Source organism: Tenrec ecaudatus, chromosome 10, assembly GCF_050624435.1.
Source record: "Tenrec ecaudatus isolate mTenEca1 chromosome 10, mTenEca1.hap1, whole genome shotgun sequence".
NCBI lineage: Eukaryota > Metazoa > Chordata > Mammalia > Afrosoricida > Tenrecidae > Tenrec > Tenrec ecaudatus.
The window spans coordinates 58701499-58727988 of record NC_134539.1 but is presented as its reverse complement, the minus strand read 5'-3'; the positions used below and the strand labels follow the sequence as shown (position 1 = coordinate 58727988).

The following is a 26490-nucleotide window of genomic DNA, read 5'->3' as shown; positions in this document are numbered from 1 at the left end:
GGCTGACACTGAACACAAAGGGCTTCAAAAAGTTCATGGAAAATGGAATGAAAAGAAAATTGACTTTTTCCACAAACTTTTTGAAGCCCCTCTAAATACCTATGGTTATTATTTTGGCAAAATTTAGACTCATGTGGGGAGGGAGGGGAAAAAAATGAGGACCTGATTCGAGGGGCTTGGGTGGAGAGCAAAAATTTTGAGAATGATGAGGGCAATGAATGTACAAATGTGCTTTACACAATTGATGTATGTATGGATCGAGATGGGTGGTGTATGAGTCCCTAATAAAATGATTTTTTTAAAGTGGGGGAAAGTGGGAAGATGCCATTATATTTTAATTCATTTTTCCCCTCCTACCCACCCACCTATTTTAATTCATTTTTTCTACACTTAAAAAAATCCCCTCATATTATACTTAACCTTAAATAATACATTGTTTAATGGTATTTTTTAAATGTTAAAAAAAATTTAGACTCATGGCCAGCTCTTTGTATCTTCCCCTGAGGTCCAAGGGGTTGCTGTACATAGCACAGTTGTCATTGCTGAGATACTGCAACTGGTAAGGCATTTTTTAAATGCCATTTATTATTAATGGCCTCCACTTGAGAAAGCGTAATTAATGTAACCTTAGAGTTATTTCATGTTTTAAAGTAGTTCCACCTTTATCATTTCATCTGAGCCCCATGGATAGGCAACCTATAAAGCAGAAAAGGGGCTATTTTCTCCCACTGAAACATGAGGCACTGACTTCTAGAAAGAGTAAGGGAGCCTCCAAGTCACAGGAAGGAAGTCTACTCTCATTTTCTACTTCTTTCATTTGGTGTTGAGTCAGAAGACCAAAGACCTTAAAAAAGAAACCCCATCTAAAACAACAGCAGCAGAAACAAAAACCAACCACTCAGATGTTAATCTTTTTTTTCTCCCCCAACAAGTCCAAAACTTTAAAAGTAGTTCTTCCTACATGGAGTAACTTACGGATGAGATCTTGTTGCCTTTCAGATTGAGAACCTGCAAAGACTTTAACTTCTTCCCTAACCAGACTGGGATGTGCTCAATTTCATTCCCTGCCAGGTTGAGTTTTTGTAGATGAGACATATGTTCTATGCCTTCAATTTTGCTGGAAACCAAAGGATAAAATCAAATTTAATGAGTACAATGACAGAGTCCCTCTGTTGCATTTCTTAGAATAAACAGGCTTGGTCTTATTTCAGGGTACTTTTTATCATTTTAATTTATAAATTCTTTTCATAAACGAGCACCAAAAAAGTGGCTAAAAACAAACGTATGAGAGCTAAACTGGTCCTCTTTCTTACTACCCTCAGAGGCCCAACACTGGGAACATGCTAAACCTTGAAATAAGTGCATGAGCACCGACAAACCACAAACTTTCCCTAAGCCCAAGCCCTAGGCCATTTAACATAAAGTCTGAATAGACGTCATAGACTGGGGGCAATTCTACCAGTGGCAATGTGACTGTCCGTGAAAGTTAGCAGCCAGGGATGAGCACAAAACCTCAAAAGCACATCCTCCGCTACTTGTTAGAGTCCCCGCCTGCAAAGGAAAGTGCTCTATGTTTTAAGTCACCACACAATAGTGGCTAGCCTGATGAGGACAGTGTGTGTAGAAACAGAAATATTTTAATCAAAGTATTTAAATTAATAAACCATTTGCTACCTATATTGATCAGTTTTGACTGATGATGTGTTATTCCACGTGAATTCCAAATCTTTGGTTAATTTGCCACACTCAGCAAATATTTTCAAGGTTTGCCATTTTCATTTTATTTTGCTGAAATTATTTACATCAGGATCAATTCCCTTTTTAAGCAAACATTATACTATATATTAGCTTCATTAATCTTTTTTATTTCAATTTTATCTTATTATAGGTTCTGCCACTATTACTAATATTTTGTTGGCCATTATTTATAACAAGTCTAATTTGGGGATATATATATATATATATATATATATATATATATAAAGATTCTCAAGATTTTATTTAAGTCTTACATAAGTTTTTGTTTATAATTGTTCCTTCTTTAATAATAAGTCTTCTATGTGTAGTTTTAACCACTGTCGATTTTCTTTCTACTAGTTAATATCAATTATTAATTAGAAACAAGAGTGAGAGTATATTTCTTTTAACAATGAGCAAAGAACATTAGGATAGGTACACAGGTTCAGAATGGAGCTGAAACATCTCTCAGACCGGAATAGCATAATCAAAAATATTTTATTTTAAAAAATCATTTTGTTTTATGTCAACATCCTTAATGTAATAAGGCAGTGAAACATAGACTATAGGACAAATTTCTGGAAAAATGAAATAAGAAAATAAAAACACAGTACTCAAAAATGTAGCCCTTTCTTTGATAATGCTAGATAAGATACTAGTCAGGCAATTATCTCATGCAAAAGCTAATGATGAATGATTAAGGAGCAAAGTGCCCAACTTGTCAAAGGATTCTATCAGTAATTTGGGTAACAAAGATCCCTGCAATGCTCCTTAAAGGACTTACTTACCTGACTTTGTTATATGATAAATTGAGCTCCCGTAATTTTAATAGTTTATCCATCTTCTCAATCTTCCCTATGAGATTATAGCTGAGGTTCAGTACTTCAAGGCAAACACATTTTTCCAAATTTTCAATATACTAATTGGAAATAAATGAAATACTTTATACAATAGGTATCTTGACATAAAGCAGTCTTTAAGTCTGTACACCAAAGTTTTTTTTTGACTTGTCATTAGAGAATAATGAAATTTCCTGCTCCTGAACAATCCCTGGATGCAAGTCTCCGCAGTAAGAGTAACAATTCTCTTCAACCTGCCACGCATTTCTTGTCCCTCAGTGGACAACACTTCCTAAATATTAAGAAGCTCAAGACTCTCTAAGAAGGACACTCCATGCCTGGCCCATTCTATCCTCCACTTCAACTCTGATGTTTCTCCCTCTCTCAAGAGATAGCTTTTTTCTTTTTTTTTTAAAGTAGGCACCGAGGCTCTCACATAACCCCACCCAACTCCTGCCCCTATGTCTTTGCATCTTCGACTTTTTACTTTCTCCTGGATCTTCCCACCTTGCTCAACAGATACTCATTACACATTAAGTTCATACCAGGTGTAGCACCAAATAATGTGGCAATAGCAATGAACCAAACAACTTCCTTACCACAGAGAGTCTAGGTTCAACACGTTCAAGTCTTCCCTACATAAAACAATCACCTTGCACTGAACTTGCTTTGCTATCATACCATTATCTTAGTTCCTTTATCTGCCAACAATATTCTCATAAGAGTTGGAGAGTTGTCTATCTCTGTTCATTCTGTCTTCTATGTATTCCTATACAGCTGGCATGGCAGCACACCTTCTGTCCCCATTAATGTATTCAAATAATTCTCTTCTATGCCACCATTCATTCAACTATTCCAAAAACGCCAATCAGACATAGATTGTGAACCAACGGCTGTTCTAAATTACTGAAAACACAATGTTTATAAGGGAACATGGTTCTTGTTCTCATGCTCAGAGACAGAGAACAAATAAATAAGCAAACAAGATTTTCAAATACTGACAAGATGAGTACTAACAAGAAAATAAAGATAATACAATAAGATAACATGCAAGTGCACAAGGGTGGGTTTTGTCTGTTGGATTCACAGCTATTGATACAGCATACAGTAGGTGCTAAAGAAATCAGTGGACTGTGTGTGTAATCGTGAGTTCATTGCTGGGGAGGAAAAGTATCACAGTGAAAGAAGCATGGGCCAAATCTAAATGACTTTTACCTATGTGACTGCTCTATAACATTTTATATCCTCCTTTCCTGCCTGAAGTTCCAGTTCGCTTCCTTTGACTTCAAATGACCATACTCTTGAATCTTCACCTTTCCCTAAAGCAATTTCAGGCTTGGTCACTGGGTCTGCCTCTCCCATCTCTGACTCTCCCTCATTGTTTCTGATTCTCACTCTGAGTCACCCTCATTTTTCATCTGCATCTTAGGCATTCTTCACACTAAACTCTATGTTTTCAGAGAGCAAAAACTAAGTTTTCTTACCTTGGCTCTGCCACCACACACTAACATAATACCTGCCATAAAATAACCATAAATGGATATAAAAATGGCACTGGTTGTATATATACAAGATGAAAAATGTTATCAATTCTTACACAATTTTTTGCTTATTGATTTTTTCCCATTTACCTCCTCTTAAAATTTCTGCAATTTTTGTCTCAATGTATGACAAAAATCTAAAGTTACATTTTTCCAATTTAAAAAAAATGAACTTCCAAAACAATATGCTAAGTGGTATCATTTATGCCTAAAGTAGTAAGCACCCTATAACAGTGCTGTCAAGTCAAGTCCACCTCCTGGGCCCTACAAAGCAGAGGAGAACCACCCCAGAGGGTCTCAGGGCTGGGAAGCTTTACGGAAACAGACGCTTGACCCTTCGCCCAAGGAGCAGCTGCTGCTTGAACTACCCATTTGGGGGGACAACCCACTGCGCCACCAGGACTCTGTAGAGCAGGGAGCAGCACACTTTTTCTGTAAAAGGTCAGAAAGGAAACAGTTTGGTTTTGCAGGTCATAAAGTCATCTTAATTATTCAGCTTTGCCTTTATAGCATGAAAACCACCATAGATAATATAGAAATGAATGGATTAGCTGTATCCGGTCTAATCCGGTCTATTGATGAAAATATGCAGCAGGAAGTAAACAGTGTGTCAACCCTGTCGCTAGCACAGTGGTTCAAAGCTTGGCTGCTAGCTGAATGGTTAGTGGTTCAAATCCGCCAGCTGTTCCACAGGAGAAAAAAGTGGTCATCTGTTCCCATGAAGTCTGCAGCCTTGTAAATTCTATAGGTTAGTTCCCCCATAGCCTATAGAGTTGCCATGAGTCAAAACTGACTCTATAGCAACAGATTTGGCTTATATAGAATACTAATGAATAATGGTAACAACCCAAGTTATTTGACATAGTTTACGTACTAAGAGATATACTTCTGATGTGTAACTCTCACTGGAAATAATAAAAGGTTTACTATTAATTATATGACATTAGGATGAAATGCTACATCTATTATATATACATAGATATAAATGTTTTACTTTTATAACAAATGAGAAAAATGTCTATACTTGGAAATTGTTAGTAACCTACCCTAAATTTCTTGCCACCATCTTTAGAAAGTGAAAGGTTCAGAGATTTCACCAAGCCCAGGTTGTCCTGTTTAGTAAGCTTTTTAACAAGGGCCTCAGTAATATATCGAACTCCGGCACGTGCATCAGGCTCTGAAATGACAGAAACAGATCATTATCAGTAGAAGACAGAAAAACTCTGAAAACCTAATGATTTTGATATTACATAATAAAAACATTTTATGACATGCAAATGTAAAAATACCCAGCTAGCTCTGAATGCAATGTTTTCATAATTTCTATTTTATAAGCAGTTCATGGCAATGATAACAATACTTATCATCTACAAATATTAGCTGTGTGCCAAGTCTTGAGCTTAATGTTTTACAGTTTAAATATTACCTAGTACAATGAATCTATGAAATGAAAATGATAATTAATTCCACTTATGAAAGAATTCATTTATTCAAGGTCTTGCAGCTAGTAAGGTCCAAATCAAGGACCTGCACCCAGGCAAATAAAACCAAAAGTATACACCTTTAACAGTATATACACTGAAGTTCTTAGCAATATTTTCATTATTTACTTCCTCTCTCTATGTAAGACTATGTAACCAGACATGTCCTTAGATTAAAAAGAAATACCTTTATGCCCTTGGTTGTCTAGAGACATACTGCTTTCTTCTGTAATCTCAACTTGCTCATACCACTGTTTTCCTGAAGGCGAAGTTTCTGGTCCACTTAAAGGCGAAAGTGACCTAGATCTCATGCTGGACATAAGAGAAGTTGGACGAGGAGTGCGAGATGACGATGGTATCTTTGCCCTGGCGCGTTCTCTTTGTGGAGGACCTTTCTTCATTGCAGGAATAAAGCCTGGTGTCCATCAAAACCTGCAAGTGTTTTCAGCAGATTTAATGAACTATCAAAACTATTAACTTATTCCTCAAACATCCTGATTAAATTCTCAAAAGCACATAGTTAATACACTCACAGGCTGCCCATCCTAGGACTATTTGAAACATTGCGAATCATCTGGGCAGAGGGTCCTATATTGCTAATTAAATGCTCCAGCCCAAAATGATGCCTATTCATTTCTGTTCCCAATTCAGTGGAAAGAACTTTTCACAAGGCCTTTTCAACCCATAAGGAGTCCTTGAATGGAAGAAACAGGATGGACATATTTGGCAAACAGGAATATTTAATACTGATCAGTACTCCTTTGTCCTTAAAACAGTTTCTTCCTTTGGCTTCTGGCTCTCCACACTTTTCTAGGACTCCTCTTGCCTTCCTGGACATCCTTCATTCTGAACCTCTTCTGTGGGCACATGCACCTGTATTCAACCATTAAAAGTTAAAGCTCCCTTCGAATGTCCCTCTAATCTCACCTTAGACAATATACGTATTACAGATCCAAACAGGGTTTTTTTCCCTAAAATGGAAAAGCCCACCCTAAAATTCTGTGCATTTCAAGAGACCCGAAGAAACAAAAACAAACACAGCTAAAAGACTCTCACTTACCGACCTCAAAACTTACTACATGTACAATTATCAAAACAGTATGGTACTGGCAGGGAATAGCTATCTAGACCAATAAAGTAGAATAGAGAGCCCAGAAATAAACTCTCCATGTGTGGTCAACTGATTTCCAACAAGGATGCCAACCCTTAAATGCAATGGAGAACGAAGAGTCTTTTCAACAAGGGTAGTAGGAAAGCTATTGCATAATAATACATTAAGTTGGATCCTTACTCCTCTCTTTTCAGTCTACTCAAAACTAGTTCCCATTGAGTTGTGATTCATGGGGAAGAGTTTAACTGTGCTTCACAGGGTTTTCAGGGGCTGCTATTTTGAAAGTAGCATACCAAACTTTTCTCTGGAAGTAGCACACCAAACTTTTCCACAGATCCGCTTGCTGAACTCAAACAGCTAACCTTTGGTTAGTATTCCAGTGCATTATTTATTGTCTGCCTGCACATGTGTCCATGTAACCACCACACACACACACTGTGCATAAGAAACTAATACAGGGGGTTTCACAGAACCACTTAGTGGTGCATTATTTGTGTTAAAAATATGGTAATCTACCCTGTCTACTCAGATACCCTAAAACCCAAACCTCCCAGGTGCCTTTCCATCAACTTTTCAGACAGTATATTTTATTGAGCAACTTTTATGTGTCACAAACTATAGTAGGCTCTACACTGCAAAGGTGAGAAGGCAGGTAACTACACTCAAGAATCGAAACAGGATTAAACCCTCCTATAATATATAGTGCCTCTACCAAGTCATCTCCATCTGAACACTTAATCACAATTACAAGTCAATGATTGGTCAACCGAAACTACTTGCTTCTTGTCTGCTTCCTCTTCTAGACATAAACCTCACGGCAAGGGTAACGAAATCTGTCTTGTTTGGTACACAACAAACATCTATGAAATGAATGAACTTGAAAGACATTACCAAATTTCAGTCTTCACAGATGCTCTATAAAGTAGAATTATTAACCTCATTTTGCAAGTGGCATTCGATCATTAAAATTAAGAGTTTGGATTCTGGAACTACACAGCTTGGAGTTCCACTTTCTATGTGACATTAGACCAAAAACAGGAATGATCAACTCCTCCAGGTGATAGCAAATGCTAAGTGAATTGATAGACGTGAAGTCCTTACAACGGTATCTGACACAGAGGAAGCACTCCGAAGAGATTCGCAACTATTTTCGACAAATGAGGATCTGAAAGAAATAGGCCCAAAGTCCTAAGGCCGTCAAATGACGCGAGCGAAGTGGCACGGTCAAGCCATTAACCCCAATCTTCAAAATCTATCAGTCTCTTGATCATTACACCAGCCAATCTCCACTCTTGCCTTCCTTGGGCTTTCGGTCCCCGGATCCTCTGGGGCCCCCGCACTGTCTATCTATCTGTCAGTACGTCGAGCCCCAGCCAGGATACCGAAAGCATCCTTCATCCCTGCGAAGCTCCCGGACACCTGGCACACTTCACCAACCTCCCCCACGAGGCCGGACCCCGCTAGTCCACCCCCCACAGCCGTCAGTCAGCGTCCCCGTCCCGACCTCCGCCGTCTCCAGGTAACCTCCCCGCTCCGGCCGGCCTTCCCATCCAATCCCAAGCGCCAGGTACACGCCCCCGCCCGCATCCCGGGCCAGCCCACCGCACTCCCGGTCCGGGCCCTCCGCCTTGGCTCCGGCTCCCCGCTCCTCCGGACGCCCAGGAACGGTCTCGGCGGCGGCCGGCACGCACTGCCCGGAGCCAGGCCGAGCGACGGGGCCGGTCGAGGCGGAGCCCGAGGCGACGTCGTCCTTTCCCCTCAGGCGCCCAGCGGCGCTGCGGCCATTTTGTCGTGTTGTGCCGGTTGCCGAGCGGCCGGGCGCGTTGTGGGCGTGGTCTCCGGCCACGCCCCTCCGCAGGCTGCGGGGCAGGGGGCGGAGCTTAGCTTCCCGCCCTCTTGGGCGCCTCAGTCGCCGCCGCGCCTAGCCGCCGGGTTCGCCCCAAGGTCGCGCCGCCTCGGCGGGCCGCGGCGAGCTTTCCCGCCTAAATTACCCGGAGCAGCACCACGTCACCGACGCGTGGTTGCCGATGCTTGGGACTCTGCTCGACTTTGGGGGGCTGGGGCGGACCCGGCCTTAGAGACCCGCTGGTTGCTGTCACCAGCCTTCCCCGCTTCTGACACTGGCGGCCGACCTTGAAGCTGTGTGTCCTGCAGCCCGCTCCTAGAATGGGCTATTTCTGAGGTGAATTCTCGGCCGACACCAGACGGGGTGGGGGCGGGGGGCGGGGACGCACCTCCACTAGCCTAGGCCCGAGCAAGAAACCCCGAAAGCCTGCGTGTCACCACAGAAGCGTCCTCCAGCTGTTTTCAGAGAACGAGCTAGATTCATTGCTGGATGTCAGGAAAACAAGTGAGCTTTTGCTTTTAAACGTCATCATCAATGACACCTTCTTCCCCTCCAGCCTCCCACTTGAGGAGGACCTGGCCATCAGAAAGCAGCATCCTCCCCACCCGCCCAATGTCACCACTTCCGCTATCATCATTCTCTAATTTTAATAGTCGGTTTGCTCCAACGGCCCCGGCCCAGTTCTTTCCTTCCTGTCACCTCCAGTCCCTTGTTCATACCATTGCCTTCCTATTGGCATTGCCCTTCTCCACCGTAGAGGTCACAGCCCATCTCTGTCGCCCATGTAGAAAATCTACGTGCCTTAGTTTTCTCATCTAGGAAAAGGACACCTGGCGCCTGCAGTTTTCCTGAGAATTAAGCCTAAGATGTGAACGAACTGAGAACAATACCTGGTCCATATTCCCCTCCCCCCCCCCCCCCCACCCCGTACAAGTTTTAGATGTCTTAGTTATCAGAGGTTTCCCTTGAGGGAATGGTATCTGATCCTAGACCTGAAAAAGGGGAATTTACTTAAGTGGTAGGAGAATGGGGAAATTCAGTAAACGGAATAAGTTGCGTAAAACCTAAAGAGGATGAAAAAAGAAAAAAATGTGGCCAGGGGACTGAGATTAGTTGAGTAGTTGCTGGAGCAAAAATTAAGTGGAGAAGCTAAAGCCTAGATAAGCCACACTGATACCAGTTGCTATTGAGTGAGTGTACACCTATTCATGGGAACATGTTGGTCAGAGTAGAACTGCTCCATTTTCATTTATTTGTTACTAATGATTGTTTGTTCTTGTAAATTAAAGCATACATAAAGTACAATGTCTGCCTCTATAAGCCAGTGACACTGACTACATTCTCCAAGTTGGGCAACCATTCTTGCTCTCCTTTTCTGAAGAATCCCTCCTCCATTACCATAAACCCAGCTTCTTATCTACCCTTGGGAGCTGTTGTAAGGTGATTGCCTGGAAGTACTTTAAAAGTGGCCAGTGCTCAAGGCTGACACGTGCTTTACTGGAAAAGTAAATTCTTGTTTGGTTTTAAAAGATGGAGGGATATTTTCTTATTTAAGTTTTCAAGATTATATCAAGGCAATAGTTTGAGGTTCATTGAGCTATGGCTCCAGAAAGGCTGTAGTCAGTGAACATTTGAAATTCTGTTCCATATTTTTACCTCTTTTGATCAGGATTGTTCTATAGTTAGTCATGATCTAGTTCTTCTGTTCTCTAGGCAAAGGAAGCAGTTGTTCCTGAAGGCAGTTGACCACATTTTCCATTTCTGCCTCCTATTCATGACTGTCCTGTCAGGTTGCTCCAGTCAAATGGAGACTAATTGATGTAACTTGCATGACAGACTGCTTGCTGACTTTTAAGAATACAATATGAAATGAACTGGGAGGTAAAACAGAAGCACTAAAAATTATATTAGCTGGAAAGCCCCATGAAACCATGACCCTGAAACTCCAAGGAAACAAATCTCATGAAATGTTTGGTTGTACATACACGGCATCAGTCCCTGATATTCTTCTACAGTTGTTACTGTAAAAATATCTATTATACAGTTGCCATTTCAACTTTTCATTAGTGCACAGGTTAGTGACATCAAGTCCATCTGTCACCTATGCAACCATTACCCTTGACTAGTGCCAAATTTTCCTTCATCATAAACAGATATTCTGTACTCCAAAAATAATGACTCCTCCCCCCCCCACTGCCTTGTAACCACTAAAATTCTTTGGTTTTGATACTTTTGTCTATTCTTGTCACTTTATTTGAGTGTAGTCATAATTTTCAGTTTGATTTATTTTGTAATGTCTTCAAGATTCATCCATATTATAGCATGTGTCAGGACCTTATTTCTTTTTTTGGCTAAGTAGTTGAGAAAACACACAGAGGGTGGCCATATCTAACCTACTCTGGCTTCCGTATTGTCTGAGACGGGTCAAATATACCTCCACTCTTCATCCTTCTTTACCTATTTTGATACCAAATGTAATGTAGTGGTTATGCATTGGGCTCAATCTGCAAGGTCTTCAGTTGAAAACCACCAGCCACTCCTCTGGAGAAAGACAGGGCTTTCTACTCCAGTTAAGACTTACAGTCTCAGAAACCCTCAGGGGCAGTTCTATCTGTCTTATGGGGTAGCTGTGAGCCATCAACTCTATGACAGTATGTTTGTTATATTGTTGTTGTTGTTCCTCCCATAGCACACTACTTCTATACTAGGTTTGATCATTGCAATGGCCACACAGAATTCACAGACAAAACTCACAATTATGGGGATTTACTAGAGAAGTTAATAAGTTACTAAGGATTCCATCATTGGTCCACAACCATGCCTCTCCTCAGCCAGCAGTCAAGTCTCTCTGGTCCTCAGCCTCTCAGCAACATGGTCCCTTGGCCTCTGCCCCTTGGGCTAGGAAGCTTGCCCAAAGCTCTACCTCAGAGGCTCATAGTCTTGACACTGCTTCATAGTCTTGACACTGCTCTTCTCTCTATGTTTGTTTGAGGTTATTTTGCCTCCACCTCTGCTCTGTCCCCCACAGTCTCTGTGCCCACAGTTTCTGGGACCTCTGATCTTGGCTTCTACCACTTCAGATAGACATCTCAAACTTGCCCTTCCAATCATCCTGGGATTTCTCTCTGCATCGAAGATGGAGATGTGGCTTTTGTATTTTAGCAAACCATACCTCTAAGGACTTAATTCCACCTTAATTAGTATAGTAGCAAACTCCTTTCAAAATGAGATTATAGTTATAGGCAGAGTTCAAAAGTATAATACATTAGATAGGACCATATTATTTTACTATGTCTCATTAGTATTCCCTTGTCTATAAGTACTATATTTTATTTTTCTATTCATTTCCTATTGAAGGACATTTCATTTGTTCCTCTGGCTATTGTGAATAGTGCTGCAATGGATCCTGATGTGCATATGCCTGTTAGAATTATTGCCTTGTGCCTGGGTTTGGATATATGGCAGGTCCGATCCCATGGGCCTCTCACAGTGCCCCAGGCCAAAGCATACTGCAGCCCCGGACCATTGCCTGGCTTTCGTGGGCACTGAAGCGGGTTGCACAGTGAAAAAAAAAAAAAAGAATTATTGCCTTAATTTTTAAAAAAATTTTTTATTTCGGTAAAGGTTTACAGAGGAGAGCACCAGTTTTACATCCATTCTCTTTTTCATTGTAATTTGCTTCATCTTATTCATTGTAATTCTCTCAATGTGACTTTCCCCACTTCTTCCTTCCACGTCCTGTTTCCATTCCTTGCTCTTTCCCATACCTTCTGAAATTTGTCCCTAGGTGAATGCCACCCTTTTGATCGCCAATGGCTGATTATTTTAGGTTTGTATAACTCACTAGTGGTAGTGTTCTCCTTAGAGACCTGTATTGTTTGGCTTCACCATTCTTCTGTTACTTTGTTGTTTGTGTGTTGCTGTAATACTAGAAACTATGTCACTGGCATTTCAAATAGCAGCATCACCCATGGTGGATAAGTTTTAGTAGAGCTTCCAGACTGTGACAAAGGTATAGGGTGTCCACTTTTGAGGGAATTTTCCACTGAAAACCTTATGAAGAACAGCAGAACATTGTCAGATATAGTGCCAGAGAATGAGCCCCTCAGTTTGGAAGGCACTCAAATTACAACAGGGGAAGAATTACCTCCTCAAAGTAGAGTCCACTTTAATGACAGATAGAATAAAGATTTTAGGACTTTCATTTACTGATGGATCATAACTCAAAATATGATTAAATGGCTGCAAGTAAATATTCATTTACAATCATAATATGGAACGTAAGAAGTACCTGAAATGTACTGATATTGGCCATTTAAATTTAGCTAATCATCTGGTTTATATGCTGGGAATGCCAATACTGGAGGAATGACATTGTATTCATCATCAAAAAGAACATTTCAAGATCTAAAAGTACAGTGTACCTGCCCTGTGCCCACTACACTGAACCCAGACACTGGGGGCATGCAGCAGAGTAGCAGGGGGAACAGAGTAATGAAGTCCCCAGGGAATGCCAGGAATAGGGACCAGGGCATGACACCCCATCACACTCAACTAGAAAGCACTCATAAAGGACAACAAATAGACCTTGAACTATTTATAGGGATTTTTGTTGTTGTAGCTATTGTTTTATTTCCTATTGTTGCTTCATTGTGCTCGATCTAGTGTTGGTGCATATTGTTGTCACTGCATGTCTATCTGGAAGGGATCGGTGGGATAAACAAGCTAGAAGAGAGAACAACAGGATGACAGTTCCAGGGGGACATGGGAGAGGGGAATGCGGGGGAAAGGAAAGGGGTGTTAACAATCCCAGAGACAAGGGAACAACAAGTGATACAAAATCAGTGGCAAGGAGGGTGTAGGAAGTCTGGGAGGGCTGGATTAAGAACAGTGTAATTGAGAGGGATTCCTGAAACCCAAATGAAGGCTGAATATGATAGTGGGACAAGAGGAAAGTAAAAGGAAACAGAGGAAAGAACTAGGAGACAAAGGGCATTTATAGAGATCTAAATACAGGCATATACAGATGTAAATATATTTATATATAATGATGGGGAAGTAGATCGATGTGCATATATTTATAGGTTTAGTATTAAGGAAGCAGGTGGACAGTGGGCCTCTACTCAAGTACTCACTCAACACAAGAGCTTTTCTAACAATTTGGCAATCTAAGATGCTCACCTTCCTGACACAATCGCTGAAGACAACAGGTGCATAAGCAAATGTGGTGAAGAAAGCTTATGGTGCCCGGGTATCAAAAGATATAACGTCTGGGGTCTTAAAGGCCTGAAGAGGGTCTTAAAGGCCTGAGAATAAACAATCGGCCATCTAGCTGAGAAACAATAAAACCCACATAGAAGAAGCACATTAGCCTGTCCCAACATGATCACTGAAAACAAAGCAGGTGCATAAGCAAATGTCAAGAAAGCCATTGGTGCCCAGCTATCAAAAGATATAGAGTCTGGGATCTTAAAGGCTTGAACTGTATTAAAGTGTTGTGGCAGTAGGAAGGTTGAGAACCACTGGTCTAGACTATCTCAAGAATAGATATAATGCACTGAACATTAATGACTGAAGATCTGATGAGCTATGGAATGATATCAAGAACATCATACATGAAGAAAGCAAAAGGTCATTAAAAAGACAGAAAAGACCAAAGTGGCTATCAGAAGAAACTCTGAAACTTGTCCTTGAGCATAGAATAGCTAAAGTACATGGATGAAATGATGATGTGAAAGAGCCAAACAGAAATTTTCCAAGGGCAGCTTGAGAAGGCAAACTAGAGTGTTATAATGAAATATGCGAAAACAGTGTTAGCAGATCCAAAAGGAAGAACATAATTGGGATCATTCAAGATGAAAGATTTGAAAAAAACATCAAGCATCAAGTTGGAGTATTGAAGGATCCCATGGGAACATATTGAATGATTCAGGAATATTAAAGTGGATGGAAAGAATACATAGAATTACAAAAAATGATTGACATTCACTATTTGAAGAGGTAACATATGATCAAGAACCAACGGTATTGAAGGAAGAAGTTCATGCTGCATTGAAAGTCCTAGTGAAAACAAGCCACTGGGAATTGACAATACCAATCGAAATGTTTCAACAAGTGGATGAAGCACTGGAAGTACTGACTAGTGTAGGCCAAGAAATTTGGAAGACAGCTACCTATCAACTGACTAAAAGGGATCCATATTTGTGCCCATTTCAAAGAAAGGTGGCTGATAATATGTGGAAATGAGAACAATATCATTAAATCAGAAGCAAGTAAAATTTTGTAAAAGAATTTTAAAACAGCTCTAACTATCAACAAGGAGCTGCTGATACTAGATTCAGAAGAATATGTGCCGCGAAGGATATCATTGCTGATGTCTGATGGATCTTGGTTGGAAGCAGAGAATAACAGAAAGATGTTCCTTATGTTTTATCAACTCTGCCAAGGCATTGGATTGTGTGGATCATAATATACTATGGATACCACTGAGAAAAATGGGAATTCCAGAATACTTCATTGTGCTCATTCAGAAACTGAACCCGAGCCAAGAGGCAAATTTAAAATAAGGAAAAGGATGTATTAGGGTTATATCATTTCACCATACTTGTTTAATCTATATGGTGAGCAAATAGTGTGAGTAGCTGGACTATATAGGCCAGCTACTATATGAAGAAAAATATGGCATCAGAATTGGAGATAGACTTATTAGCAAACTAAAATATGCAAATGACAACTTTGCTAAAAGTAAAAAGGACTTGAAGCACATATTGATGAAAATAAAAAATTGTAGTTTTCAGTATGGCTTGCAAGTCAATTTAAAACAAATCCAAATCCTCACAGCTGTATCACAAACAGCATCATAATAAATGGAGAAAATATTGACATTGTCAAGGATTTCTATTTGCTTGGATCCAACAATAAATACTTGTGAAGCAGCAGTCATATGCAGTTCATATTGCATTGGGCCGATCTGGTACACTTTAAAGAGTTGAATAGCAAGGGTATCATTTTGAGAACAAAGGTGTACATGACCCAAATCATGGTATTTTCTATTATTATTATTATTTAAATCATTTTATTGGGGGCTCATACAACTCATCACAATCCATCCATCCATACATCCATTGTGTCAAGCACATTTGTACATTTGTTGACATCATCATTCTCAAAACATTTTCTTTCTACGTGAGCCCTTGGTATCAGTTCATTTTTCCCCTCTCTCTCCCACCTTCCCTCCATCATGAACCCTTGATAATTTATAAATTATTATTATTTTGTCATGTCTTATACTGACCGATGTTTCCATTCACCCACTTTTCTGTTGTCTGTCCCTCAGGGAGAGGGTTATATGTAGAACATGTGATTGGTTCCCCCTTTCTCCTCCACCTTCCCCTTACCATCCTGGTATAGCTACTCTCATTATTGGTCCTGAGGGGTTTATCTGTCCTGGATTCCCTGTGTTTCCAGTTCTTAACTGTACCACTGTACATCCTCTGGTCTAGATGGATTTGTAAGATAGAATTAGGATCGTGATAGTGAGGGGAGGAAACATTAAAGAACTAGAGGAAAGTTGTAGTTTTCATTGGTGCTATACTGCACCCTGACTGGCTCATCCCCCCTGCCCATGATCCTTCTGTAAGGGGATGTCCAGTTGCCTATAGATGGGCTTTGGGTCTCACTCCACACTCCCCCTCATTCACAATGATATGATTTTTGTTCTTTGATGCTTGATACCTGATCCTGTCAACACCTTATGATCACACAGGCTGGTGTGCTTTGTTGCTTCTCAGTTAGATGGCCACTTGTTTATCTTCAAGCCTTCAAGACCCCAGACACTATATCTTTTGATAACTGGCACCATCAGCTTTCTTCACCACATTTGCTTATGCACCCACTTTGTCTTCAGTGATCATGGCCATAAAGTGAGCATCATGGAATGCCAGTTTAATAGAACAAAGTGTTCTTGCATTAAGGGAGTACTTGAGTAGAGGCACAATGTTCGTCTGCTACCTTAATACTAAACCTATAAATATATGCACAAAGATTTATTTCCCCATTGTCATATATAAATATATTTACATATGAGCATGTCTGTATTTAGACCTCTAGAAATGTCCTTTGCCTCCTAGTTCTTTCCTCTCTTTCCTTTTACTTTCCTCTTGTCCCACTATCATGTTCAGCCTTCATTTGGGTTTCAGTAATTCCTATCAGTTATATTGCCCTTGATCAAGCCCTTTCGGGCCTTCTACACCCTCCTCACCATCGGTTTTGGATCACTTGTTGTTCCTTTGTCCTTAGGTTTGTTAACACCTACTTTCTTTCCCCTGCCTCTCCCTCTCCCTTGTCTCCCCGGAACTGTGGGTCCCATTGTTTTCTCCTCCAGATTGTTTATCCCACCTAGCTTATCTAGATAGACCTGCAGAGATAATAATATACACAAAAACAAGACAGAGCAAAACAAAGCTACATAAGAAAACAAAACAACAAAAACCAAGGAGAAGGAAACAAAAGAAGAAAAGCCTATAAATAGTTCAAGGTCTATTTGTTGACCTGTAGGAGTGTTTTCTAATTGAGTATGATGGGGTGTCATGTCCTGGTCCCAAAGTCTGTTTTTGGTATTTCCTGGGGACTTCGTTTTTCTTTTCCCCTTGCTGTTCTTTTGCACAACCTTAGTGTTTCGTCTTAGTGTGGTGGGGCCTGTTCGGGTGCAATTCCTGCACTGTGTGTTCAATGTTGTCACCCACAGTGCTATGGGTCAATGAGGGATGTTGTGTCTTGTAGTGGGGCCGACCCTATAGTCCTCTCTGTACTTTGGCTGCTCTGAATGGGAATATCATCCTCAGGGCTTGGTGGGTCAGGATGTGCCTCCACTCTCTCTTCCTCCGTGCTTCATGTACTCCTGTGTACTCTGATAGACATGTACCTCTCCCTGAGCACTAGCTTCACTGCTGTCCTCTGAAGTGAATTGTTCTGCAGGGAGGGAGTGCTGTCCACGTATTTGGGATTGGAGCCAGTCCCTCAGACCTCTCTATTGGTTTCCTGCTTCATACCGGTATGTTGTATTCACGTCGTGGAGCACCAGGTTGAAGTTTGGTCCCTTTCCCTGTGGAGATATAACCAATATCCTCCCCTTGGGTGGGTTAGTGTCTTGTTCCCCCACTTCCCATGTCTTTTTCTTTTCTTTTTCCCCCTCCTTTTTAGCTGGCTACCATATGTATCCCTGGATTTGGTCTGGCCCCTGCCAGACTACGTGGACCTCACCCCAGGATTGTTTGTACACAGTAGCTTTTTCACTGTGCCACTTTTGCATTTTTAAGCTGACCTCAGCGGACTAATGTTGTACTTGTCCTTTTGTGCTTGGCTTACTTTTCTTAGCATAATTTCCTCCACTTCTTCCCATGTGACAATGTGCTTCATGCATTCATCACTGCTTTTTAGGGAGGAGTACTCCATTGTATGTATGTATCACAGTTTTTTAATCCAGTCGTCAGTTGCTGGAAATTTGGGTTGTTTCCTACTCCTTGCAACTGGGAACTGCAATGAACATTGTGCTGCAATGAAAATTGAACATTGGAGCACAGATGTCTGTCCGCGTTTTGTTTCTTGTCTCTTCTGGGCATATGCCCAGTAGGGGGATTTCTGGGTCATATGGTAGCTCAATTTCCACCTGTTTTAGCTATCACCAAATCGATTTCCATAAATATGGTCTTCTTAAATTGACTCTCCAGCCTGATTAGGCTAAACAGCACTGATAATGCTATTTCTACACCTAAAAGCATGGATAAGTCTGCTACTCTTATTAATCTATGGTTTGAAATAGCAAAGCTAATATCTACAGTATCACCACCAATAGATGAGGTGCTGGTTAAAGGAGAGGCTCTGGGTGATCATATGTTTGATATTTTCCAGCAGTTTTGTCAGGATGACAAGTATAGGGAAGCTGGTTGGCTGGTCCTCCTAACACTGAAGGGATGGTCTCAGAACCTCAGAAGCACACCTCAAGTGATGACCCAGACTTAAAAGTCTCCGCCTGTGCTACAAAGGAGAGCCTTCTCTTCTCTAGTAATAGAGCTGACATTGCTGAGAACCAGGTCCAGAGTCTCATCATGTGAGTGGCTGAATTACAATATTAGCTGAATTTCAGATCTAGAGCAGTGTATGATACTATAGTGAGGGCATTGCTAGGAAAAAGTTGGAACCCTGAAATATGAGATGGGAACATATGCACTGATGATCCAGAAGAGGAGGATATTTAGCCTCTAGAGTCGAATGAGCCATCCCATTCCTGGTACCAATTATGTTAGACAGGGTTCTCTAGAGGAACAAAACCAGGACACTTAATAATTTTATTTACATATTATATATATAAAACATAAGAAATAAACCATTAATCTATAAAGTAGTACAAATGGCTCAATGCAACTCACTTCCATGAGACAGTTAATACACTGGCAGTCCAGCAATTCCAGCTATCTGGCCACAGGCAGCACACAGAAAGGCAGGTCACCAACAGTCAGCCAGATGACAGGGTCTGACAGTCCCCAGCTCAAGAGATGTATACTCCAGTAGCATGGCAAAGTAGGTCTTGAAGGAACCTCAAACTACAGCAACACAGTCCACAGGTTAGGTGTCCCACAGGTAGTGTAGTTTGCAAATTGAGGCACAGAATGAGTAAGGCAGCCACACACTGGTCTGATCATCAAAGAGCAAAAAATAAGAAAGGCGAGGTTCACCAAGCCATTTCTCTCTTTACCTTTTAATTAATCCCACATGTGTTTAATGGCCATGTTTGCACAATAAACCTACCTATCACAGATACTAATGATCTTTCATATGTTGAACCATCCCTGCATCCCTGGTATGAATCCCACTTGGTCATGGTGAATTATTTGTTTTATATACTTTTGTATTCTATTGGCCAGTATTTTGTTAAGGATTTTTATATCAATGTTCATAAGGAATATTGGTCTGTAGTTCTGGATTCTTTTTTTTTTTTTTTTTGTAGTTCTGGATTCTTGTGAGATCCTTGGCTGGTTTTGGTATTAGAGTTACAATAGCTTCATAGAAAGAATTCAGGAGCCTGCCATTTTTTTTTTCCTACATCCTGAAAGAGTTTGTGTAGGATTATTGTCAGTTCTTCCCTAAATGCTTGGTAGAATTCTCCTGTGAAGCCATCTACGCTAGGGGATTTTTTGTTGGTAATCCCTTGATAACCTTGTCTATTTCTTCTGTTGCTAAGGAGGGATTGTTTTTTCAAGAATTTGTCCATGTCTTCCAAGTTGTTGAATTCATTGGAGTACAGTCCTTCATAGTGCTGTGAAATTATCCTCTGATTTCTTTTTTCATCTTTTGGAGCATTTGGTAGACATATTCAGCAGGTCTCTTGTTTGGGGCATATATGTTTTAAATGCTTGGTGGTTCTTTGTCTACCGTTCCCTTGAGCATTATATTGTGTCCCTCCCTCCTTATCTTTTATGGTTTTCACTTTGAGGTCAATTTTATCCGAGAATAGGATTGCAACCCCTGCTTTTTTTTAATTGCTGTTTGTTTGGTATGTTTTTTTTCTCTAACTTTTTCTCAGCCTATTTTTGTATGTAGTCTTGAGATGTGACTCCTGTAGGCAGCAGATTGATGGGTTGTGTTTTCTAGGCCAGCCTGCTAGCCTCAATATTTTAATGCCTGAGTTCAGTCCATTGATATTAAGGGTTATTATATCCATCTGTGGACTCTGTAATGTCATTTTATACCTTTTGTGTTGAGTGTTTTCCTGCCTCCCTTTCTTATCAGTGTGTAGTGCATGTCTATAATGGTTCATTATTGAGTTCTTTCTACCTTTAAGCTAATTCTCTCTTGGGGCTGAAGGGGTTTAAACCCTGCCCCAAGGCTGCTGAGACTGTGATGGGAAAGAGAGAAGAGATAGAAACAAAAGTAACTATATAGCTGAGCCCAGATCCCTGATTGTGGAGCTGGAGGGGTTTATATCCTGCTCTGAGGAGACAGCAAGCTGTGGCTGTGTTGAAATAAAGACCCTACAAATGATCCTGGCTCCAACCGAAACAATGGTGGGCTAAGGTCAAACCCTAGCCGACCTCCACTGTGGTAAGCCAAAAGTCCCTAGCTCCTCAAAACCTAGTGGATCGGTGCCTACTTATCTTTATGATACTCTTCCTGTGACCCAGCAGTGTGGAGTTTCCCTCTTAATAACTCTCCTGCACTGATTTCTCCTGCAGTCGCCATCTTGTCGGAAGTGTCAATCATGGTATTTTCAATCACCTTATATACATATGAAAGTTTGACAATGAATGCGGAAGACCGGAGAAGAATTGGTACATTTTAATGATGGTTTTTGCAAAATTATTGAAAGTACCATGGACTACCAGGAGAACAAACAAATCTGTCTTGAGAAAAATACAGCCAGAAAGTTCCTGAGAATGGAAGATGGTGAGATTTTGTCTGGAGTTATTTGGACATGTTTGTTCTCAGGAGAGACCAGTTCCTGGGAAAGAACATCATGTTCCATAGAGGGTTATTGTAATACATAAAGATCAGTAAGGAGATGGGTTCTACAGTAGTTGCAACAATGGGCTTAAAAGTAACATTTATGAGATGCAGGACCACGCGGTGTTTCATTTTGTTGTTCATTAAAGGTTGCTTTGGGTCAGAACAGACTTGAGGGCAGCTACCAACAAGAGCAACAGTTGTTTGGTTGAGAATTTAGCCATGGACTAAGTTCAGTTCCAGACCTGAAGGATGACTAAAGGTCATATCCTCTGAGGCTCCACCAGTTTCTATCTGATTAGTAAGCCTGGTCTTTTTATGATTTGAGTTTTATTCCACATTTTTCTCCCACTCTATTCAGAACTCCATTTTATTCCCTTTCAGAGAAGTTCGCAGTGGTAGACAGACATCATATTACTTCTCTGGTCTCAGGGTCATGTAGAATGATGTTCACATAATTATTCTCATGTGTATTTAATTTTTTTTCATTTTATTGGAAGCTCTTATAGATAACATTCCATAGTTCAATAACATTAAGCAATATTGCACAATTGCTACGAAAGTCAGTTTCAGAACTTGTTGAACTCCTTGATATCAACTCCCCTTTATGCCCTTCTCCCCTAACTGCTATTTATCTATTTCCACATCTTATACCATCCAATATATCCATTCACATTCAATTCTGTTGTTCACTTCCCTTTAGTGGGGTTATACAGTCACCAAAGCTATCAGCTCTTCTTTCCCCTCCCCTCCCCTGCTTCCCATTCCTTCAGGGAACTATGGCTCCTGTTACTATTTCTGAAGGGTTATCTATCTTGGCTTCCATGTACCAAGCCATCTTAATTATACAAATGAACATACACAAGTCTAACATGATTAATGAGGCAAAAATAATAAAGACCATAATCACAAGAGGAGGAATATTTTTAAAAATCTAGAGAATAGTTATATATTTCACCAGTGCTATACCACATCCTGGATTTAGGTGTGTGTACTTTTTTTTATCATTTTTTTCCTCTTCCCGACAGGGAGAAACCCAAAGTTGCACTTTAGAGATGGTTGCTCATGAGCTTTTAAGGTCCCAATTACTGCTCACCAAAACCCAGTACTACACTCACTGCCATCAAATTGATGCCGACTCATCTGAGTGGGCATAAAATGCCCTGTCTTTCTCCCACAAAGAGGCTGGTACTTTCAGACTGCTAACCTTGTGGATTGTAGCCTAACTGGTAACCACTACGCCACTAGTCTTCTTGCTACTCCCTAAAGTAGGATGTAAAACATAGTCTTTGTTGGTTGATGTGCAAATTGACCTTACTGTCTCCAGGTACCATGTTCCTGAGTCCTCTGGGCCTGTGGTAGTTTCTATTTTTTAGTCTCTTGGGTCTATACCTAGCAATATATGGTAGTTCTGTTTTTAAGTTTTTTACGAAACCACTGCACTGTTTTCCACAATGCTTATACCTCCATAGAAGTTTTCTTTTTTTCTTTTTAACATTTTATTAGGGACTCATACAACTCTTATCACAATCCATACATATACATGTATCAATTATATAAAGCACATCTGTACATTCTTTGCCTTAAGCATTTTCGTCCATAGGAGTTTTCAACAATGATATTTTGGAAGCTTTCTTCTGCGATGCCTCTGGTTTGGCTCCACGCACAAGCCTTCCAACTAACAGTGGAATACAGTAACTATTTGTGCCACCCAAGGACTCAACTCTTATTAGGTACTTATAAGACTCCTTGGCAACTGTTTCCATTTATCCCAAGTGTAATAAGAAGTTCAGGTGACTTCTGATAAGGGGCACCATCCACACTCACATTTATGCAACATTGAAGTCCTTAAAGTTGTAGAAAATCCTAAATGAAAAGAGGGGACATACTCACTTTTTATTGATGATCAGATGATATTTATGAACTAGGAGTGTGTACATTGCTGAACATCAATTCTAGTAATAAGTTTTTGTTTGTTTTGACATCCATCATATCTTTTTTCCTTTTCCACCAGAGAATTGGATGTATTGTGTAAGCTTCCTGCTATGCCCTTCATAGCCTGCACTGGTTTTCAGTAGGGTCCACTATCAAATCCTTGCAGTGTATAAGTCTAGTTATTATCAGTAGTCATCAAGAATACCCACAGATGAGGGAGGAGTGGCAGGCCTGGTAGAGAATGATCAAGGGTAAGGTTACATAAAGAAGAGGTATAGCTGTAACCCAGGTGGGGACGGAGCATGATAGTGGGGCAGGAGGAAAGTCAAGGGAAATAGAGAAAAGATCTAGGAGACAAAGGGCATTTATAGAGGTCTAGACAAAGATATGTACATGCAAATATATATATATATATATATGGATGGGGAAATAGATCTATGTGTCTATAGTTACAGGTTTAGTATTAAGGTGGCGGAAGGACCTTGGGCCTCTACACAAGTACTCCCTCAATGCATGAATACTTTCTTCTATTAAATTGGCATTCTATGATACCCTCCTGACACAACTGTTGAAGCCAAAACGGGAACAAGTAAATGTGGTGAAGAAAGCTGATGGTGCCCGGTTATCAAAACAGATAGTGTCTGGGGTCTTAAAGGCTTGAAGATAAACAAGCGGACATCTAGGTCAGAAGCTACAAAGCCCACATGGAAGAACACACCAGCCTGTGATCATGTGGTCCCGAAGGGATCAGGGATAAGGCATCAAAGAACAAAAAAATCATATCATTGGCTGCACACCTCCATGATACGATCACTGAGGACAAACGGGTGCATAAGCAAATGTGGCGAAGAAAGCTGATGGTGCCTGGCTATCAAAAGAGATAGTGTCTGGGGTCTTAAAGGCTTGAAGGTGAACAAGCAGCCATCTTGCTCAAAAGCAACAAAGCCCACATGGAAGAAGCACACCAGCCTGTGCGATCACGAGGTGCCAAAGGGATCAGGGATAAGGCATCATCAAAAAAAAAATCTTACCATAGTGAATGAAGGGGGAAGTGCACAGTGGAGACCCAAAGCCTATTTGTCGACCACTGGAAACCCCTTCACTGAGGGGTATAGAGGAGGAGATGAGTCAGTCAGTGTGCGATGTAGCACTGATGAAGAATACAGCTTTCCCCCAGATCCTGGATGCTTCCTGCCCGCCAACTACCATGATCCGAATTCTACCTTGCAAGTCTGGATGGAGCAGAGGTTGTATACTGGTGCATATAGGAGCTGGAGGCACAGGGATTCCAGGGTGGATGATACCTTCAGAACCAGGGGGTGAGGGGCGATACTGGGAGAGTAGAGGGTGAGTGGTTTGGAAAGGGGGAACTGATTACAAGGATCTACATGTGACCTCCTCCCTGGGGAGGAGAAGGGGGTGAAGGGAGACGCCGGATAGGGCAAGATATGACAAAATAATAATCTATAAATTATCAAGGGCTCATGAGGGAGGGGGGGGAAAGAGGACCTGATGCGAAGGGCTTAAGTAGAGAGCAAATGCTTTGAAAATGATTAGAGGCAAAATACAATTGATGTATGTATATGTATGGATTGTGTTAAGAGTTGTATGAGCCCCTAATAAAATGTTTGTTTTTTAAAAAGAATACCCACAGAATCCAGAAGATGGTGCAAACTATTTATTTTTTCCTCTTGGTAGTGTCTTAGTTCATACTGTAGGTAATTAGGATGGGGGTTCCAGTTTCGTCCTTCTTGCCTAGTTTAATTTCCTCACTTTGACCCAGTACTCTCTGCTGATGCAAATCATAGTGAAGGCCTTGGATAGAGCTCAGGCCTTACGGACTTCAGAAAAGCAACCCTTCTCTTGCTAATTTTAATATTAACTCTCTCTCTCTCTCTCAGGATGGTAAAAGAAATTCTTTCCCTAAAGCAAGAGCAAGGCTTGGGAAGGCATGTATATACCCAATAATATGAACAAGCTCTAACTCTTCTGAGTTGTACTTATAATAAACATATTAGCCATGTCAGAATAACCTAGATATCCTTCCATTCTTTTTTTTTTTTCTCAAAAGGATGGCAAACCTGCTATTGGCTCAATCTTTTGCAAACCAGTTTAGTCATTTTACAGATTTGCTTTAGAAAAGAATCAGATTGTAATAACTAATTGCTAAGCATTAATTGAGATGCAGGTTTTGGTGTGGGGGATGAGGGAGAAATCACCTCACAAACTGCAGTACATTTGTGTGTGTTTAACCCTTAGAGAACTCTGGATTTTAGGGTACTTAGGCTGACTTTCAAAATAACTAAAGTTTTAAAGTAACCTTTTTGTTTTCCTCTTTAAATATTGCTAATTGGAATTTTGAGCAGTAGAGAACTTTTCTGAATCCAATTCTATTTTTATTTTATACTGTATTTCTCAGCTGTGAAATTTGGAGCAAAAGCCAACGTCAGGAAAAAATAGTTTGTACCAGTTTCATGAAGTATGTCTTTGGATTTTTAAAAATAATTTTAACTCAAATAAAATTGCTACTTTCAATTAGAAAAAAAGAAAAGAATCGGACCTAGTATCTGGCAGCTTTCATTGTTCCATTTCTCTCTGTGGCTTTTGCTGGTGTAACTTTTAAAAACAACAGATATACTATACAGCCATATTTTAGAAGAAATGTATATTTTTACACAGGGGTCTATATTATTGAAAAATTTAAATGTAGCCATTATAATGGTATAGATGCACGCTGTCCAATATAGCCACCAATAACACGTGACTACTGAGCATTTAAAATGTATGTAGTTCCACATGTTGAAATAATACATTGGATGAGACAAAATATATTATTAAGGTGAACTTTAACAAAAACTTTTAATAGGGTTACTAGGAATCTTATGCATTGGGTTGTAATTTGCAAGGTCAGCAGTTCAAAACCACCAGTCTCTCTGTGGGTGAAAGAAAGACAGGGCTTTCTACTCCTATTAAGAGTTAGTCTCAGAAACCCAACGGGGGGGGGGGGGAGGGAGACAGTTATACATTGACCTATAGAGTTTCATTTGACTAGATGGCAGTGAGTTTGTTCGCTTATTTATTTATTAAAGGAACCTAAACATTACAAATATGAATAAAATAATATTTATATTATATAGCAGTACTGTAGTTTTAATGCACTATTCTGATTTTTGAATAAAATTCTGATTATTCACAAAAGGCATAATTTTCCAAATAAAAGAGTATGTACTTACTCCCAACCAAAATTCAAGAAAGTAATTTAGTAAATATTCCTAAACCATTCTGAACTTTATATGGAAAGGCAAACGACCCTTCATAGCCAACATAACACAGGGTCGATTGTCTGATACTACCTGACTTCAGGACTTAATAAAACTACAGTAATCAAAACAATGTGATAGGAGTGAAGAGACAAATAGATCAAACAGACTAGAGTCCAGAAATAGAATCACATAAATATGCAATTGATCTTTTACAAAGACAATCCTATGGAGAAAGAATA

The 26490-nt window shown here is 40.4% G+C and overlaps 1 protein-coding gene, 1 long non-coding RNA gene and 1 pseudogene across 4 annotated transcripts in view; 2 read left to right on the top strand and 1 right to left on the bottom strand.

Annotated features, from left to right (window-relative positions):
• CNTRL (centriolin) overlaps positions 1-8517 on the bottom strand; it is a 92607-nt gene extending 84090 nt beyond the window's left edge. For all 3 annotated transcript variants that reach the window (XM_075560421.1, XM_075560422.1, XM_075560424.1), the window contains exons 1-5: positions 8312-8517; positions 5786-6030; positions 5164-5294; positions 2526-2656; positions 976-1117 (exon numbers count right to left, since the gene is read on the bottom strand). In XM_075560421.1, coding sequence (XP_075416536.1) covers positions 976-1117; positions 2526-2656; positions 5164-5294; positions 5786-5999 — 618 coding nt within the window. In that variant the 5' untranslated portion in view covers positions 6000-6030; positions 8312-8517. The remainder of the gene's footprint in view (positions 1-975; positions 1118-2525; positions 2657-5163; positions 5295-5785; positions 6031-8311) is intronic.
• Positions 8518-8633: 116 nt separating this feature from the next.
• Positions 8634-26490, top strand: part of LOC142457953 (uncharacterized) — a 30686-nt gene continuing 12829 nt past the window's right edge. Inside the window, exon 1 of the long non-coding RNA XR_012786396.1 lies at positions 8634-8891. This is a non-coding gene — a long non-coding RNA (uncharacterized LOC142457953). The remainder of the gene's footprint in view (positions 8892-26490) is intronic.
• LOC142460558 (small nucleolar RNA SNORA42/SNORA80 family) lies at positions 11998-12120 on the top strand (annotated as a pseudogene).